A 16688-nucleotide genomic window follows, 5' to 3' on the forward strand; every position below is an offset into this window, starting at 1 on the left:
GGTTTGAAGACTTCTGAAAGAGCAAGAAGAGAAGGGGTTTAGGGATCTGAGTTTTACCGATGAGGCTTCCAGCTTAGCAGCTTTTAAGACAGGAACAGTTGCTAAGGAATAATAAGCTTGTATAGGTACTAAAAATCTGTCTTTGTTCATCTCCTCATAGCATGGAAAAAATGTCTGCAGATCTCTGTCAAAACTCATTTTCTGAACAGTCCTATCATGGGTAATAATCACTAGTTTAATACATTAGATTTAATCTTTGAATCATATGAAATTTGGACTCGATGGTCTTGAAGGTCTTTTCCAACCTATATGATTCTAAAATGTACAACACTGCCTTAAAAAACATGTCCTACTTGGCACTGCAAGGTGAATCTACCTGACAGAGTTCCCTGGAATAGCTCATCCACATAGGGATAAGCTAAAAGTTTGTCTATATCCGTATTCCAAACCATGCCAAGATGAGGAGTAAAGAAATATTTTTCTGTCTCCTAGGGTGAATACTTCTCAGCCTTCAAGCAGGCTTACCGTCGAGAGGATGACATTGCAATTGTGACCTGTGGGATGAGAGTCCTGTTCCAAGCTGGCACTAGCCAAGTGGAGGATGTTAAACTAAGCTATGGAGGAATGGCTCCTACAACGGTCCTGGCTCTAAAAACTTGCCAAGAGCTCATTGGCAGGTAGGAATTTTTCTGCAATAGGAAGGCTGGCTAGCGGAATAGTGTTGATTTTTTACAGGAACGGTTTAAAAAACCCTGAATCATTCTCTCTTATAGTACCCAGAATGAGAAAGGGGAAGAATAGTAGATGCACTTCTGTAGCAGTCTGTTTTGTGTGATGTCTTGCTTCTATCCATACCCCTTACCCTCAAAGATCCTTATTGGTCTCTTTTTCACAGAGATTCCCTTGCTAAATGCGCTTATCTAATGAAGTGTGCAGATGGTAGATGTGGATATGGGCTAAAGAACTGATTTTTCTTTTGAAATGAACTGAGAAATCTGCACGTTTAATAGCTTTGTCATATCATTAGAAATGTACATGAGTCCAAGATGAGAGCAAAGCTGACATGTACCCTGTAAACAGAGAGCAGGTAGGCATCACAAGATAGGTTGTGGGGCAGCCATGTCAGAAGAGTTAGTCTGCCCTGTTAATAGGTCCGAGAAAAGGCTGTATCACCTGTGTTCCCTTGCAGAGACTGGAATGAGAAGCTGCTGCAGGATGCCTGCCGCTTGCTGGCAGGTGAGATGGACCTGTCTCCTTCTGCACCTGGTGGGATGGTGGATTTCCGACGCACGCTCACACTCAGCTTCTTCTTCAAATTCTACCTGACTGTCCTTCTGAAACTGAACAAGCACCACAATGGCCCTGTGAGTGTTGCTGGAGAAGGACAAACTGCATGTGCAGTCTTTCTGGGGAAAGCATAAGAAGAGTTCACATTCAGGAAGACTCATAGCAGAAAGTGGCCATGAAAGGATTTTTTTCTGATAACAAACTCCATGATGCAATAGCTGCCAAAGCTACTCTGCAGTGATTTCCGTATGTGACAGGGACTAGTGTATCCTTCTACTTGCTTCCCCTTGGCATCTTCACCTTGCTGTAGGAAGATGTTGATCTGTGGGCTCACAGGAGGATTCCTGGAGTTCCCCTTGAGGGTGTTGTAACTGCTCTTGTGGGTCTTATGACTATTGTTTGCACAGAGCCAGAGTACTATTTGCTTTTCACCGGGTAAGAGATGGATTATCTTCACTGCAGGTTGAGCTTTGGGTTCCGCTGTATGGTTAGTGTGGGCTTCTGCCACTTTGTACCAACAACCTTATTCTTTTTTGTGGGCCACCATCCAGGAGGGGCATCTGTGTCTTACTAAGGGAAAGAGAATATCCTGGATTACTGGGGAATGTGAGAAAGAGACTGGCAGGGAAGATAATTGTCTTTAATATTCTTTGGCAGAACAATCTGTGTGAGCCTGTCCCCTCAAACTACATCAGTGCTACAGAGCTGTTTCACAAAGATCCCATTGCAAATGCCCAGCTCTTCCAAGTAAGTAGTGGTACCTGCATGATCTAGATGAGGCCTTTTTTTTTTTTTTTAGCTCAAACAATGCTTCTTATCTTGTTGTCTCCCTGATTATAAACAATACATAAACTTACATAATGCCATTCCTGAGGCATGTATTTGGGCCTCAGTCCCTTCCTTGCTTTAGGATACAGTGTTCTTTCCTGTCACTGTCCAAGGGTGCTATGACTTGTATAGCTTCATAAAATTTGCTGTAGGTAGCATTTTCCTCCTGCAACCAGCTCGATACAGAAACTGTAACTGCCCTCCTGCTTAGCACAGTGTTTTCCTCTCTTTGCATCTCTCAGGCTTCAGATTTGGGATATATATCTCCTTCCTTATTTCTGTGCTAATGACCTGTTCTCTTTAGCTTTGAGAGTAGAAGCTAGCTGCAGAACTTGAATGTTTTTTTACGAGCTGTCGTAGCAAAGCTTTCTCCTCTCTAGCAATTTCAAAGAACCATATCCCTTTTGCTTCATTCTCTGCAGCCCCATATGTGAAGCCAGTCCATCTCGTTTATCTTCCTTTCCCAGAGGACTGGGCACCTGTTCTCTTATACATCTCACTAGGATGTCTCACCTTGCCTTTTGTGCTCCCTTCAATGCTTCTGTCCCCTGCTATGAGCAACAGTAATCAGTGATGTGTTTTACTTCAGGAAGTGCCCCGGGGGCAGGCAGCTGAAGATATGGTGGGCCGGCCTTTGATGCACGTATCAGCAGACAAACAAGCATGTGGAGAGGCTGTTTACTGCGATGATATCCCTCACTATGAGAATGAGCTGTATCTAACGCTGGTGATTAGCACCAAAGCCCATGCTAAAATCATGTAAGTGTTCCGTCTGAGTTTCAGATGTTGCATGCATCTAGTGCCTGCTGGGTTAGAAAATACTGACCTGTGGAGTTGTGGATAAGGGAAATGTCCTTGCATTAGTGAGACCTCCAGTTCATTGCACATTGTTACATGGAGGTGAGCTGTGTATGTTACAGCTGCACTGCCAGTCTGTATTAGTGGAAATATGAGGGAATTAACACCATACTCAGAGCTTTGTTGGAGCACAAAGGTCTTGGCCCTAGGCAGCCTTCTTACATGCCCTATCACACTCTTATACTCAAACACAAAATTAAAAAGGAGCTGGGTGGGAGAGCACCACAATGTCTTAGGAGATGCTTTAATCACTCACCAGAGCATGCAGCTTTTCTATGTGTCTAAAAATCTAGCTTGAAATGTGCAGTTCTACCACAGCACTCCTGGTAGCATCTAGTCGGATCTGTGTACTGTCTTCTGCGTTTTGCCTTGCACAGTGCTTGCCATGGCCATGCTCAAGCCCTCTGCATAACAGTCCTGTGTGAGAGAGATTCAGTTGTTAGAGAGCTATTTGTGCTGGGCTTTAACAAGGTGGATAGGTCTACATTTGGAAGTGTAGATGTCTAAAAACATCTTGTCCATAGAGAGAATGACTGATGGAGAATTTATAACTATGGTGACTAACAACCTCTGAAAAGTCTGTCTTGGCAGGTAATGTCTTCTACATTCTCATATAAATTTTAATGCTGTTACATTGCAGTACTGACTTACCCCCCATGCAATTCCTAATTGCACGTGCACTGTGGTGGTTCTTCAGGCTCCCATCTGCTTTGGTGTGGTACACGCAGCAGTGCATTGCCTCATGACACCCTCAATAGCCTTGCGTTGCGTCATTCGTTCCTTAAGCAATACTTCCTGCCTGTTTAGGCTTCCTGCCCAGAGGTTTCCCACAATGGTCTAACACAGGACAGGCAGCATACAGTGGTCATTTATGCACAGATGTGGTAGTTGACTCCCAGGTTATGAAAAAAATTATTCTGTCATCATAGTTAAATCTTAGGTGTTGCAATTTTGGCATTGGTGAGTGACACAAACATATGAGCATTGTTACTATTACCAGTGCACATGGGGCAATAGAGAAAGCATCACATCTATGCCTATGACCCCAGTGTGAATTATTTTCTAGAGGTTGCTATGCACATTCTTTTGCACCTGCGTTGCACGTTCACGTTTCAAGCCACGTCAGTGTCGTTCTGTAGAGGAAGTGGCAGTATATTTCATCAGGTGACAGAAGTATCTCAGCCTGTGATTACATTGGCTAAAATATTGACTTCGAAAACTTCACTTCAAATGAGTCAGGTTTTGACTACGAAATGTAATTTAGAAATTATCTGCCTCTATATTACTAAGGAAATTGATCAGGGGATTCTTTCTGAGGCATTGCTGCAGAAGTGCAAGAAAGTGAATTTTCCAAAGAAAAATAGCATTTTCTTCAGCTTCTGTTGTCTGTCCGTGTGGGAGAGTTCATTCATGCATTTAATGTCTTTTTTAAAAAAAATAAGTTTGTAGAACACTGGGACGCGTAAACTTTCAGGCAGAGTTTGTATCAGAATTTCAGATAAATCCAAGCATGCTGGAAAAAAATGCAGCAATTTAACAGAAGACAGTAAATCATTCAGTAGAAACGAAGCCACAGCTCTTTTTGCAACAGATCCCTTGTAAAGCCAGCCAATTGCATAGATACTGTTCACAATATTGCAAAAAAAGCTGGAAAGTTGTTTGTATTTTTTTTATGAAGAGCTCCATATAAAAATATAGTATAATGCACCTTTTTTTCCTGTCTCGCTTGTCACTTACTTTTAAACCTTTGAATGATTTCAGCAGACAAACATTTTCATTAGATACCTTTTCCTGATTACCAAAAGAAACCTTTCATGAAGTTTTTTTTCTCTTGGAGCTTCATTTCTTTTGCACCCTTTTAAATACCCTGCAGCTTTATTGTGATTAATACTCAACTTCTCCCAGGCTCACAGCCACATTTTTCTCCAGAGGTGAACAAACCGTAGATAGATCTGCAATAAGATCTTATATTTATCAATATACAAGGAGGAATCCTGCCCTCATGAAATCATGTTAGCTAAGATGGCAGTGGAGACATACCATCACTAACACAAATTTCTCTTTGGTAAAGGGTGTCAGGAGATTTTTAGCATACATGACAATTGCATTAAATTTAGGTATGTCTCAGGGAAAAGATGTATGATGCAGTATAGTCCAAAGCAGCAGGTTGGTTATCAGCGTGACAGTCAAGATTCAGGTTATAATATAGTTCCCAAATGATTTTAGTTGCCTTTCTGCCTTGGTCTTACATTATATTGATATGACAAACTCCTCTTTTGCATAGTCAGACTTCATGGAGTCAAGCCTGAAGATTTATTGGTATCTCATAAGCACTTACAGAAAGAAAAATGAGAAAGAATAACTCTGCCTCTCCTGCTTTTTCTTTAGTTCTATAGATGCATCTGAAGCCCAGAGCGTTCCTGGGTTTGTATGTTTTGTCTCCGCTAAAGATGTTCCTGGCAGTAACATCACTGGTATCGCTAATGATGAGACTGTCTTTGCTGAGGATGTGGTATGTGGTTAAAAAAATAGCCGTTTTCACTTACACTGTCCAGGAGATAAGACTTAGTATATTGTCCAGTGAAGTCCTCCATTGTATCCAGAGAGAAATTCTGACTGCACTGGAGTCAGTAGAAATTTTGGTGCCAAATTCAGTAAGGCTTGCCTCATGCCCCTCTTCTCTAGCTGCATTAATCTCCTCTAAGCTGCAAACTACTGTGCAGGCTTACACTCATTCAGTTACTTTCCAGAGTCATTTGTGATCAGAGTTTACCTTGACAAGTTATGAGTAATTATGTCTGTATTCCATTCAGACATCTCTTACACAATGAAGGCAAACCTGCTACTCAGAGACACCAAAAAACTCCAGTCTAGCTACTCAGATAAAATTGTACTATTCCTTACTCCATTCAGAGTCCATTTTACACAGACTGGTCCAATCAAACAGAGAAAAAGTTGCAGAAACAGGGTAAAAGTTGCAGACGATAGGAAGAGAATTATTATGAGCTGCTCAGTTACTGCACATATACACAGTAAATGATGGTGGGTCCAAATCTGGCCTGCAGGTCACTTGTGTTGGTCATATCATCGGTGCAGTTCTTGCAGACACACAAGAACATTCCAGAAGAGCAGCTAAAGCTGTGAAGATTAAGTATGAAGAGCTCAAACCTATTGTCACAATTCAGGTAAGACGGCTCAGATCTGCTGCTGCGGTTATCTCGGAGCCCTCTGATATCTAGTTAACTTCTCTTTTCACAGATGATTATTTAGCCACATGTTGTGTTAGTCTTTGTAATGCAGGTGCAGCAGAATATGGATAGAAAGAATAATTTTTATATTTAAATATAAAGAGGACACACCTTTTATATGCTACTGATTAGGAGTATATTGGCTCTGTATTATTTAATGCTAAAACAAACAAACTCTGAGAGATACGTTGCACTCTTTACAAATTTGTTTAAATTAACAAGGTTACTGCCAGTTACATTTTTATCTGCAGGTGCTTGCTTTCAATATTGTCTGGTATAACCTTGCTGGCTTCGTTGGTATTTATTCATTCTTCTCTCATTTACAAAACTCAGTAAGAGAGTGTGAAAAAGTCCCCTCTAGCTCAGCCACAGCACTGTTTCTTTGAGTTTTCTGGAGACCGTTTGTAAAGTTTCTAAAGCTGACAAAATCAATTTTCAGGAGTTCTCTCTGCTATGAATATTTCTATTGGCTGTATGGATACAGTCCGTAAGTGGGTCTTCTCAAAGCTGAAGAAATGCATGTCAACAATTTGTAATTATTTTGTGCCTTTTTTTTTAAAGCTTATTATTTGTTGACAAAGTTTCCTTGTGAGAGTGAAAGCAAATGGTAATATCTAATACAGGATTCACATATAGAAATTGGGAAGAAAAAAAAAGTATGAAGCCAGAGAGAAATTAGAACCATGGAATTCTAATTAATTTTTATACAGGTCAACATTTCATACCATGTAGTTTGTAACGTGCATCGCATTCATGCAAGTACAAAGAGTCCATGCCTTGTCTCATACAGACAGTAGTGCTGTCATCTATGAGCAGAAGCTTTGATTTGTTTACATGACAAAATTTACAAGCATTGTGTGAGAACTTTTCCTTTTCTGAGGCTTCTATCTGCTTACTCAACCAGGGAAGATGAGACTAGAGATAAAAATGTGTTGATTTCTGTTGTTGTTCGTTGATCACTGCTTTGTTTTGTTTAAATTATGGAAAGTTTCAGTTTTGGCAAGAGTCAAATGCATTTATGAAATTTCTACAAGGAAAATTGGGATTTGGCTCAAAAGTGAACTATTTGTGCAGAACTTCTCACTCCATTTGGGAGATTTAGTTTTCTTCTCTTTCTTTTCTTTCTCTCTTCCCCCCTCTTCAGACCATGAACTGTAGTTAACACAAGTTGCAAGTCATAGCTCTGGTGGCTATGCTCTGGATCCATAAGGTAAAATGGGTCAGAAGAAACAATCTAAGATTATCCAATAATTTATTGTGGATTATTGTGGAACTGCTGTTATGCCAAAAAAAAAATTAAAAAAATTGTACTGTGCAAGTGAAGTCATTTGCCTGTTGCCATAGTTACTGTCCTATAAGAACTTGTGCTTCTTATCTTAAATATTTCTTCTTCAGTCAGAGGAAGCTTTGCTTTCAGTCTGCTTCCACAAAAATTTCATTGTGTCATTGTTTCCTAGGAAGCTATTGAGAAACAATCCTTTCTTAAGTCTATAAAGAAGATTATTAAGGGAGATGTGAAGAAAGGATTTGAAGAATCTGATCTCGTTTTGGAAGGTGAGAATAAGTATTAATACTTTTACAATAGGATAGTCTGTGATAAAAGAAGTCAAACTATCAGCCTCCTTTCTATGCATATGATACCAAGCTCATGCAAGCAAAGCTTGCTGGGCTGAATTTCACATTAATTTTCAACTAACTGTTTATATACGAATAGCTCATGAAAAATTTAATTTCAGCTTCAAAAGGACTTGGATGCTCTCAGCTATGCCCCTGTACACTGTCTTCTAATGTAGGGACACATTTTTCTTGAGCAGATATTCTATAATGTGATTCTTTTTCCTGAAATGTATCATATAGAAGCTTTGCCCTGTCCAAACAGAGTCTAGTCTGAATCTTACAGACCTTAGTCCTGATATATGACTGTGTCTTATTAAAACAGCACATACATGCTTCTGAAAACCAGATTCACCAACTTTGGTAGCTGTAGGTATCATGAAGAACATGAGAACTCCTGATAACATTTTTTGAATGTTCTTTGTTGGCCTGGTTTTTGGTGTGTTCTTGGTCTCATGCAGCTGGAGTCTGTCAGGGAGGCTATAGAGGCATGGATAAACACAGCAATTCTCAACAACTGTTTAACCCTGTAAGGGTTAGGAGGAAATAGTGCCAGAGCTGTGAACTAGAGTACTCTCTCAGATCCACATTGTGTGACCATGAAAAGTGAAGGGCAACTTGCTTGGTGTATGGCACTGATCAATAGCTTCTATAAGGAAGAGTCACATACATCGGACCTTCTGGAAACTATGTATTTATAAAAAAAAAAAAAAAAAAAGGGGGGGGGGGTGGGTGCTACATCCCTCTTCCAGATCTGAAAGCAAAGTTAAGTAAGGTACACACATGAGGCCTGATATGAAGAGATTATTCTTATAGAAAACAGAGAATTATTGCCACCCTTACCTCCTCATGGGAGAAGGAAAGAGCTGTTTAACTGAAACACACCTTTCCAATTCTGTCACTTGCTGTATTTTGCTATGCATTGCTGAGACTTTTCTCTGCAGTCAGACATTGGCCCTGGCATTTCAAGGGTGTCATAAACTATTGTTTACTGTTTCTTAAGGAGTACTGTATTATATAAAATGAAATCATTGTGCCAGGGAAGGCAGAGATTGTTCTGAGCTAGAATATTAGGTTATTTAAAAACCCACAATCCTGTGCAAATGCCAGGCCTACCCCTTTGAGCAGACAAGGGAAAAACCCTTCTTCATAACAGAGTAAGCATGGTCTCACACAAGTGTGCATTTCTGACTGAGGTGCCTAAAGAAGACAGCTATTTTGTTGTCGCTAAGTTGAACAGGAGAGGAACAGGGTTTTGAGAACTGCTCTGAAAATTATTTTTGTGGCAGCTGAATAGATCAGGGCCATAACTGAGAAAAAAGGTTGATTCTGAGATTTAACAATGTGTAGCATGACTTAAAACTGCACCATCAGGAATGCCAGATAAGATGTCCTGGTAGAGTCATGTGTAGCAGCAGAGAATTGATTACAAGTTAGATCATCTTAAAGCATTTGGGGTTTCTATTTTTGTTCCCTTATTTTGAAGTCTGTAATCCTGCATTTGATCTGCTCAGCTAGACTATGCTTGATTTATTTTTATCCTTCATGTCAGTGGTATTATCAAGGCAGTCCGAAAGGCACCAAACACTAAATTTTAAAGGATGCTAGGTCAATGGTGTGGGGGTGCAGGCTTATTTTTGAAATGCCAGCCACAAGTGTTTCAGACGGCAGATTTCTAGAAAGTGGTTGTTGCTTTTTGGTGGTTGTTTTTTTGGTGTTTTTTTTTGAGATGAAACTGGAAATGCCAGTTCTAGAGCTAAGGATATCCAGTGCTGAGCAGCACGAAGGATTCTTGTTTAACACGTCAAGAGAGCAGAGTTTTGCAGAAAACAGGTGGTGGGAAACTTCTCACAACACCAGGGACACCCTACTTATGGGGCATTTCTTTCAATTTTCTAGGAGAGATGTACCTTGGTGGACAGGAGCACTTCTACCTGGAAACACACTGTACTGTGGCTGTGCCAAAGGGAGAAAGTGGTGAGATGGAACTGTTTGTGTCAACCCAAAACTTAATGAAGACACAGGTACTACCTCATTGACCTGATACCCGAAAAACTTCTGAGTCTGTGTTAGAGTAAATAAACAGTTGTTTTGCAGTTAGTTCTAGCTTGCCTTGTGTTGGAGGGGGGGGGGAAGCCACTTAGGTTTAGAGGTGGGTATAGGATCAAAGTCCACATCCATCGTATTGGTATCCTGAATCCACTTCCAGGTAAGAGATTTCTCTTGGCAGCACATCTCTCTTACCAGGCATTACACGTTTAACCCTTGATGGCAAGGCGTGGTTGTTGAATGACATGTCAGAAAGGGATGTGGTGCAAACATTGACAATATAGACCAACTCTGCCATTTTGTGGGATAGGCTACAGGCACTATGGGATGTCTCTGTCCTGTTTACAGACTGACTCACCAAGACTATCCAAAATCCCACAACTTAGCGAGGAGAATGGACAGAGTGGTACAGATGTTGAATGTTGTGCTAAATGAGACCTGTATCTTGGTAACCTCATCTGCTGCAAGTCTTTCTAAATCTTGTGCTGTTTACTGAAGGACTATATGCCATCCCACCTCAGAGATGAAATGATGGGCTTATTGGTTCCAATTGCAACTAAGTCAATTGCAGGACTGATAGGACCTGTAGCAGTGACAGAGTATTTCCACTATTACAATGGCTGCAAAAGGCAGTGTGTTTGTGTCTGGTTCTTAACACCGGGACAGCTCCATACATGCTCTGCTGTTCTGTTTTTCTTCAGGAGTTTGTTGCTAGCGCACTGGGAGTCCCATCAAATAGGATTGTGGTTCGAGTGAAAAGAATGGGAGGAGGATTTGGAGGAAAAGAGACTAGAAATACCATTTTGACAACTGCAGTGTCTGTGGCAGCCTTCAAGTAAGTTTCTGTGTAGGGAATAGGACTTTTCACTTCACCTGGTCTAGCCTTCCTCTTTTTAGAGCAATTTGCACTGGAACACTTTGAAGATTCTTCATGGTTTTCTACTGTGTAGCTTGTAGCAAGCCTGAGACCTCCTAAAGGAGGTATATAATGGTCTCTGAGCTGGAAGGAATTGAACCTGCTCAAAAGGACTAAGCTTATTCAAGAATGTCAGCTTTTAGCAGGAAAGGGGAAAAAAGAAACAAAACAAAAAAAAAACTTTTCTGTTCTTTTGATACATATACATATATATATCATATATATATGTATATATACATATATATGTATATGTATATATATATGCATACATACAGTCAATCTAGCTGTTTTCTTGAAAGCAAGATACATAATCCAGGCAATTTATCCCTAACTCAGGTGGCCTTTGCCACCACCCTGGAAAGACTCTGAAAAGATTCGTGTACATCTCCGTAGGAACTGTATCGTGCATTTCAGGGTTTGCCTGATAAATGTATCCTTTAACAGAACTGGACGCCCAGTAAGGTGCATGCTGGATCGAGATGAGGACATGCTTATAAGTGGTGGGAGGCATCCCTTCCTCGGAAGATACAAGGTATGCATACATATGAAATGAATGCATGTTTTCTCAGTGTCATTTCAAACATCAGAGAGTAGGAAGATACAGCGATAAACTTACTGCTCTGGTTGTTTCACCGCTGATGTCCGCTGCAGCATATGGATCTGATCAGCCCAGTCATGGCATTCATTCTGTTAAAGTCCTTTTGCTTCCTGAAAAGTTGTGCTTCCTGTAGCAGTACTTTTGGTTTGGATGGTTCCCCTCTCATGACCTCTGTGTGAGTACTTCCCTCTTCTTCCACCAAAGAATCTGCTCCTTGCGGACAATCACGTTGATCTTAGATGGCTCCCAATTGGTTTACAGTATTGTACTCCTAATTGTCTTAACTTTCTCTTCCCATTCCTTCTTCAGTTCAAGTGCTTTTCTTTTTCAAGGCAAAAATTTGTTAAGGAATGTGTGGCTGTGACAAGTGGCCTTTATTTTCAGAAGAGTTTTCTGGAGCAAGAGTAAGATGCGTACATACACTCTTCACTGGGAAGCTTCCTCAGTAATTACTTACTTTTTGTCTGCATGAGGTCCGTTCAGTGTTTGGAAGGAAGTACAAAACCACATTTTATAGAAAAGACATTACTGATAATACTCTCTTGACAGGTTGGTTTCATGAAAAATGGGAAAGTCAAGAGTCTGGAGGTGTCATACTACAGCAACGGGGGCAACTCTGCAGACCTCTCTCATGGTGTAAGTAAGAGAAATTTTCTGATAGTTAACTATGTAGAAGACATGTTTCCCTGCATAACCTTTTTCTCTGATTTTAGAGAACTTATCTACAGCAATGCTTACACATCCTGCACACTGACATGACTGTAAGCAGATTTTGATGAGTTTTGTAGCTTCTACAGCTGCTGTCTGAGCCAACCTGCTTGTCTTGACACGTGCTACACAGTTATTATTGATGCCGTAGTAACTTGGATAGGTCAAAAGGGTCAAGGAGGTTTGCTTTGCCTTACAGAAGACTGTGATGGGAAACTTACTGCACAATAGAAGATGTCTAATACTCCCCCAGCTTTGGGGAAAGCTAGTTCCTTGGAATAAGAAATGCCAAAGTCAATAGCCTGATCAGGGCAGAGTGCCTAAATCAACAAGTTTGTTAAGGAGTGACTAAAGCTAACAGAAGCTCAGCATTGGAGTTCAGAAGCAATAAGGACAAGGTTGGGCCTGATTTCAGAGTTTGTTTTCAAGAATTTTTGCACTGTTCAGTAGAAAATTATCCTTTTCTGTTGCATGTGTCCAACCCATTAGCCTAGAGTCAATCATGCTCACTTTAGTTCTCCTTCCCAAGTCTGCTGAGTCTTTGATAATTTTCTGCAAAAATGAATCCATTTCAGTGAGAGAGGACTGCAAGTAGTAGAGTCGCATTTGATGCTAGCAATATGCTTGGTGCTGTACAGAGAGGAATGTCAGGCATGTGTAAACTGTGGGCGTGGCTGGGAGTACATACACGTGAGTTGTCTGTGTTTGAATTAGGAAACTGGGAAGTACTCCAAGTTGAAATAAATTTGAGATGTGCATAATCTCCTCCATGCTGCTGGGAACAAAAGCCAGAAAGAAGATCTGGCCCTTTCTCAGTTTGGACAATTAGTGGACAAAGATCTGAAATCTTGTGGTTTAGATGTGGTTATTGAAAATATTTATTTTATTTGCCCTTACTACTCCCATAGCCCAGCTGCTGAGTCACTTGACATCAGCAATACATCTTTTCCAGGAACAAATTATGCAGTATATTTAAAAGAAGATTCTTGAGCTTCCAGGCGGGTAATGGCATTTAGTAACAGTTTGTCCCAGCAAGAGCCCAAGGCCAACAAATAACTTTGAAGCTCAGTCTGTTCCAGGATCCTAAATGTTAAGAAAGAAGCATGCTTATCTTTCTTTCCTTCAGGAGGATACTGCTTGACGCTCCAATACAAACAGGAAGGAGTACAGGCTGCACCTCAGTGCTCATTCGTGTTAACTGCAGACCTGTGTGATGCAAGAGAGAATGATTCTTATTGTATTGCTTTGCACCTTTCCAGGCTGTCTTTGGCAGGTGATCAAAAGTCTGACATGTAATTCATGCAAAATGTATATACACCCATCCCTTCTCTTCACCAGGTTATGGATAGAGCCCTGTTACATTTGGATAACTCCTACAACATCCCCAATGTTAGCAGTGTGGGCACTGTCTGCAAGACCAACTTGCCTTCCAACACAGCCTTCCGTGGCTTTGGAGGCCCCCAAGGAATGATGATTGCTGAGTGCTGGATGAGTGATATTGCTCAGAAGTGTGGCCTACCACCTGAGGAGGTACAGATACACTGACACATTTCAGGGCAGTGCTGCCTTTGAACAAGCTCTGAGAACTGGATAAAACAAAAGAAAATTATGAAGCATAAGAATTTTTGCTTCATTTTTTGCTGAGTCCTTAGCAGAATTTCAGATTTTCTCTTTGATAGTCACATTATAGCTTGGTTCTTCCTTCTAGCATCTTCTGCTTCCTTATATTCCCTAAGTAGCCTCGATTGTGTAATACCTGTTTTAACAGTAGGTATTCAGAAAAAGTCTAAAGGTACTAAGTATCTTAATCTTATTAACAATATGCTAACACTTTCTCTTGAAAGTTCCCAGCCTTAATGTCTTATGTTCCGTTTTCCCATAAACAGATTTGTATCTGTTAATTCTACTGCTCTGTAGAGCGAACAGAGAAGGAAGAACTAGGAACCAATGTTCTTTTGATGACATCCATTAAAAGGACCTAGTTTGAAGCATTAAACTTGGCACGTCCTTTATATGTCTCTTTCTTTGGGAAGGTACGGAAGCTCAATCTTTATAACGAAGGAGACCTCACTCATTTTAACCAAAAGCTGGAGGGATTTACTCTACGAAGATGCTGGGATGAGTGTTTGTCAAGCTCTAGCTTTCATGCGAGGAAGAAACTAATTGAAGAATTCAACAAGTAGGTGTTCTGCAGCTGTGGTGTTACTGGGCGTACCTGTTGCCTTCTAACTTCTGGAATTCTCTTAGCAACTTGAGCAATGTAAAGTTCATCCATATATTTGCAGAGTGACTTCTAAAAATTCCTCTTTTTGAAATTTCTACAGGCCCATTGTGTGAAGAAACCTGTATCAGTGACGTGGTAGCTTAGATAAGGCCTAGCATGACATGGTTTTGTAAGGGAAATGTAGCAGAGGAGAGATGTCTGTAGAGTCTAGGCTTTACCTGACCTTTCATATGGCTGTCAAGGCAATTTGTGTAGGCTTTGCACTGCTTTTTTATATTGTTTTTTATTTTTATTTTTTATTTTATTTTATTTATTTTTATTTTTATGCTTGTATTTATAACTAGGTAGCTAATAGTTAAGAGAAGTGCTTCTCTAATGCCTAGGAGGCCATCTTCGATTCAGATTTCTTCTTGTACCCATAAACAAAACCATTCTTTCTTAAAAATCACTGATTAACTCAGACTGTGTTGCATTCATGTATTTAAATTTTGCTTTGATACCCAATCTGTCAGAGTGGTATGGCACCAAATTTAAATGAAAGCTTCATGACTATACAGATAATATTCTTTCCTTACAGGCAGAATCGCTGGAAAAAAAGAGGAATGTGCATTATACCTACCAAATTTGGCATCAGCTTCACTATCCCATTTCTGAACCAGGTGCGTGAGTGTCATTCATCTTTTCAAGCAGAGGAGATAGATTTATGATGCCTTTCCCAGACCCTACTCCCTTTGTACTTAACCAGAGCTTTTCAGAGAAGTGGTTAAATTAGTTAAGAAAAAGCACAAGATTTTTGAACCAAAATGAGCAACACAACAGTTACAATTTATACTGTCCAAAAAAAAATACCACAATGCAGCTATGTTGTCACTGTATTAATTTCCCTTCCTGTTCTCTCTTCCTCAGTGGTGGAAATACTGTGACACTGAAATATGGTCATTTTCATTCATATGTTTAACCTGACTTGATGGACTGTCAATGGTGTTGGCAAATTCAGGTGGACAGTGCATCTCTGTTTTACAAGGGCAGGTTTGGGTTACTTCACCTGCTTTCTCAGATGAAAATACTCGCTGAGGTTTGCCATGTCACTGGAACTTCTATCGAGCTGGTGATGCTAAACCAAATTCACCTCAGGTGTAAACTAGTGGCTTTAGTTACTCAAAAGAACAACACTGCTCTAGTTCCAAATTCATTCTCTCTGTAATTTTTAACTGGACTCTGCCAAGCACTTCACTACTTCATTTATGATGGCACTTGGAGTAAACTTGGAATAATATTCCCTTTTATAGGCTGGAGCTCTGGTCCATGTGTATACAGATGGCTCTGTGTTAGTTACACATGGTGGGACTGAGATGGGTCAAGGACTTCACACCAAAATGATCCAGGTAATAATGAATTTGGACTTAACAGCATGAGAAATCTTTTCAGCCAAATTACACTCATTTTATAGTATTGCCTCAGACAGCCTGACACATCCATTGTAGGCATGTATAGGGTAACAAAACATGACTAATTCCTTCAGCAGCAATGCTAGGTTTCCAGAGTGTTATTACAACTGAGCAGAAGAATTAGAATCCTCGTCATTTTAGCTCTTCTTATTGTAGATAATGCAGCTTACGGATTGGCAAAAGTGTATATATATCTACTTGCACGGTGTCTATGAAGGGCAAACTTATTAATTTTCTGGCTAGCTCTGAAGCACCAAGTCAACTGATTCCCCAAGAAAGATGAGATTTAGTACTGGAAGAGGGTGGAGGTTGCAATGTGGGCCCTAGCAGTGTAGGCAGTGAATCATCATGTCCTTGTATAAGCCACTTACAAATTGTTTTCCTTTGCTCTGCAGGTTGCTAGCAGGTCACTGGGAATCCCCACCTCCAAAATTTACATCAGTGAGACGAGCACAAATACTGTCCCAAATACCTCCCCAACAGCTGCATCTGTCAGTGCAGACATCAACGGAATGGCTGTCCATGTACTGAAACCAAGTTATTTAAACAGTTGGGTCATGAGCTGGGACTCCAGAAGATGAAAAGTTGATACATATTTATCTATAGCTTAAGGAAAATATAACCTTCAAAAGGGACTAGCAGGCAAAGGATACCTCATAATTTCTGCTATAGCTACAGGGGGTGTTAGATAATGAATGACTATTTTTTTCTATTTTTATTTACTCTCAGGCTTTTTGTAGTCATATTGTTTCTGTGATTACTCAAAATGAACAGAACAAAGCATCTGTTTAAATGGCTAGCTTGTTAGTAATTAATGAGACCTTATCTATAACAATATATTACACTGCAGATACTACTTGCAGCTTGTTTGTAGGCTGTGCTCCAGAACCAAATACCTCTAAGTGTTAAA

The 16688-nt window shown here is 40.3% G+C and overlaps 1 protein-coding gene across 5 annotated transcripts in view; it reads left to right on the top strand.

The window, feature by feature from the left end:
* XDH (xanthine dehydrogenase) overlaps positions 1 to 16688 on the top strand; it is a 78166-nt gene that overhangs the window by 50901 nt on the left and 10577 nt on the right. For 4 of the 5 annotated variants that reach the window (XM_083831232.1, XM_083831235.1, XM_083831234.1 and 1 more), the window contains 16 exons: positions 493 to 677; positions 1190 to 1364; positions 1945 to 2034; positions 2705 to 2874; positions 5362 to 5485; positions 6039 to 6158; positions 7679 to 7775; positions 9735 to 9859; positions 10586 to 10719; positions 11245 to 11332; positions 11948 to 12034; positions 13445 to 13636; positions 14140 to 14285; positions 14908 to 14989; positions 15620 to 15715; positions 16174 to 16302. In XM_083831232.1, the coding sequence (XP_083687358.1) occupies positions 493 to 677; positions 1190 to 1364; positions 1945 to 2034; positions 2705 to 2874; positions 5362 to 5485; positions 6039 to 6158; positions 7679 to 7775; positions 9735 to 9859; positions 10586 to 10719; positions 11245 to 11332; positions 11948 to 12034; positions 13445 to 13636; positions 14140 to 14285; positions 14908 to 14989; positions 15620 to 15715; positions 16174 to 16302 (2040 nt within the window). Of the gene's footprint in view, positions 1 to 492; positions 678 to 1189; positions 1365 to 1944; positions 2035 to 2704; positions 2875 to 5361; positions 5486 to 6038; positions 6159 to 7678; positions 7776 to 9734; positions 9860 to 10585; positions 10720 to 11244; positions 11333 to 11947; positions 12035 to 13444; positions 13637 to 14139; positions 14286 to 14907; positions 14990 to 15619; positions 15716 to 16173; positions 16328 to 16688 lie in introns of all 5 variants that reach the window. The other variant, XR_014582370.1, reaches the window with a different exon arrangement.

This window comes from Anser anser, assembly GCF_964211835.1.
Source record: "Anser anser genome assembly, chromosome: 3".
In the NCBI taxonomy this organism is placed as follows: domain Eukaryota; kingdom Metazoa; phylum Chordata; class Aves; order Anseriformes; family Anatidae; genus Anser; species Anser anser.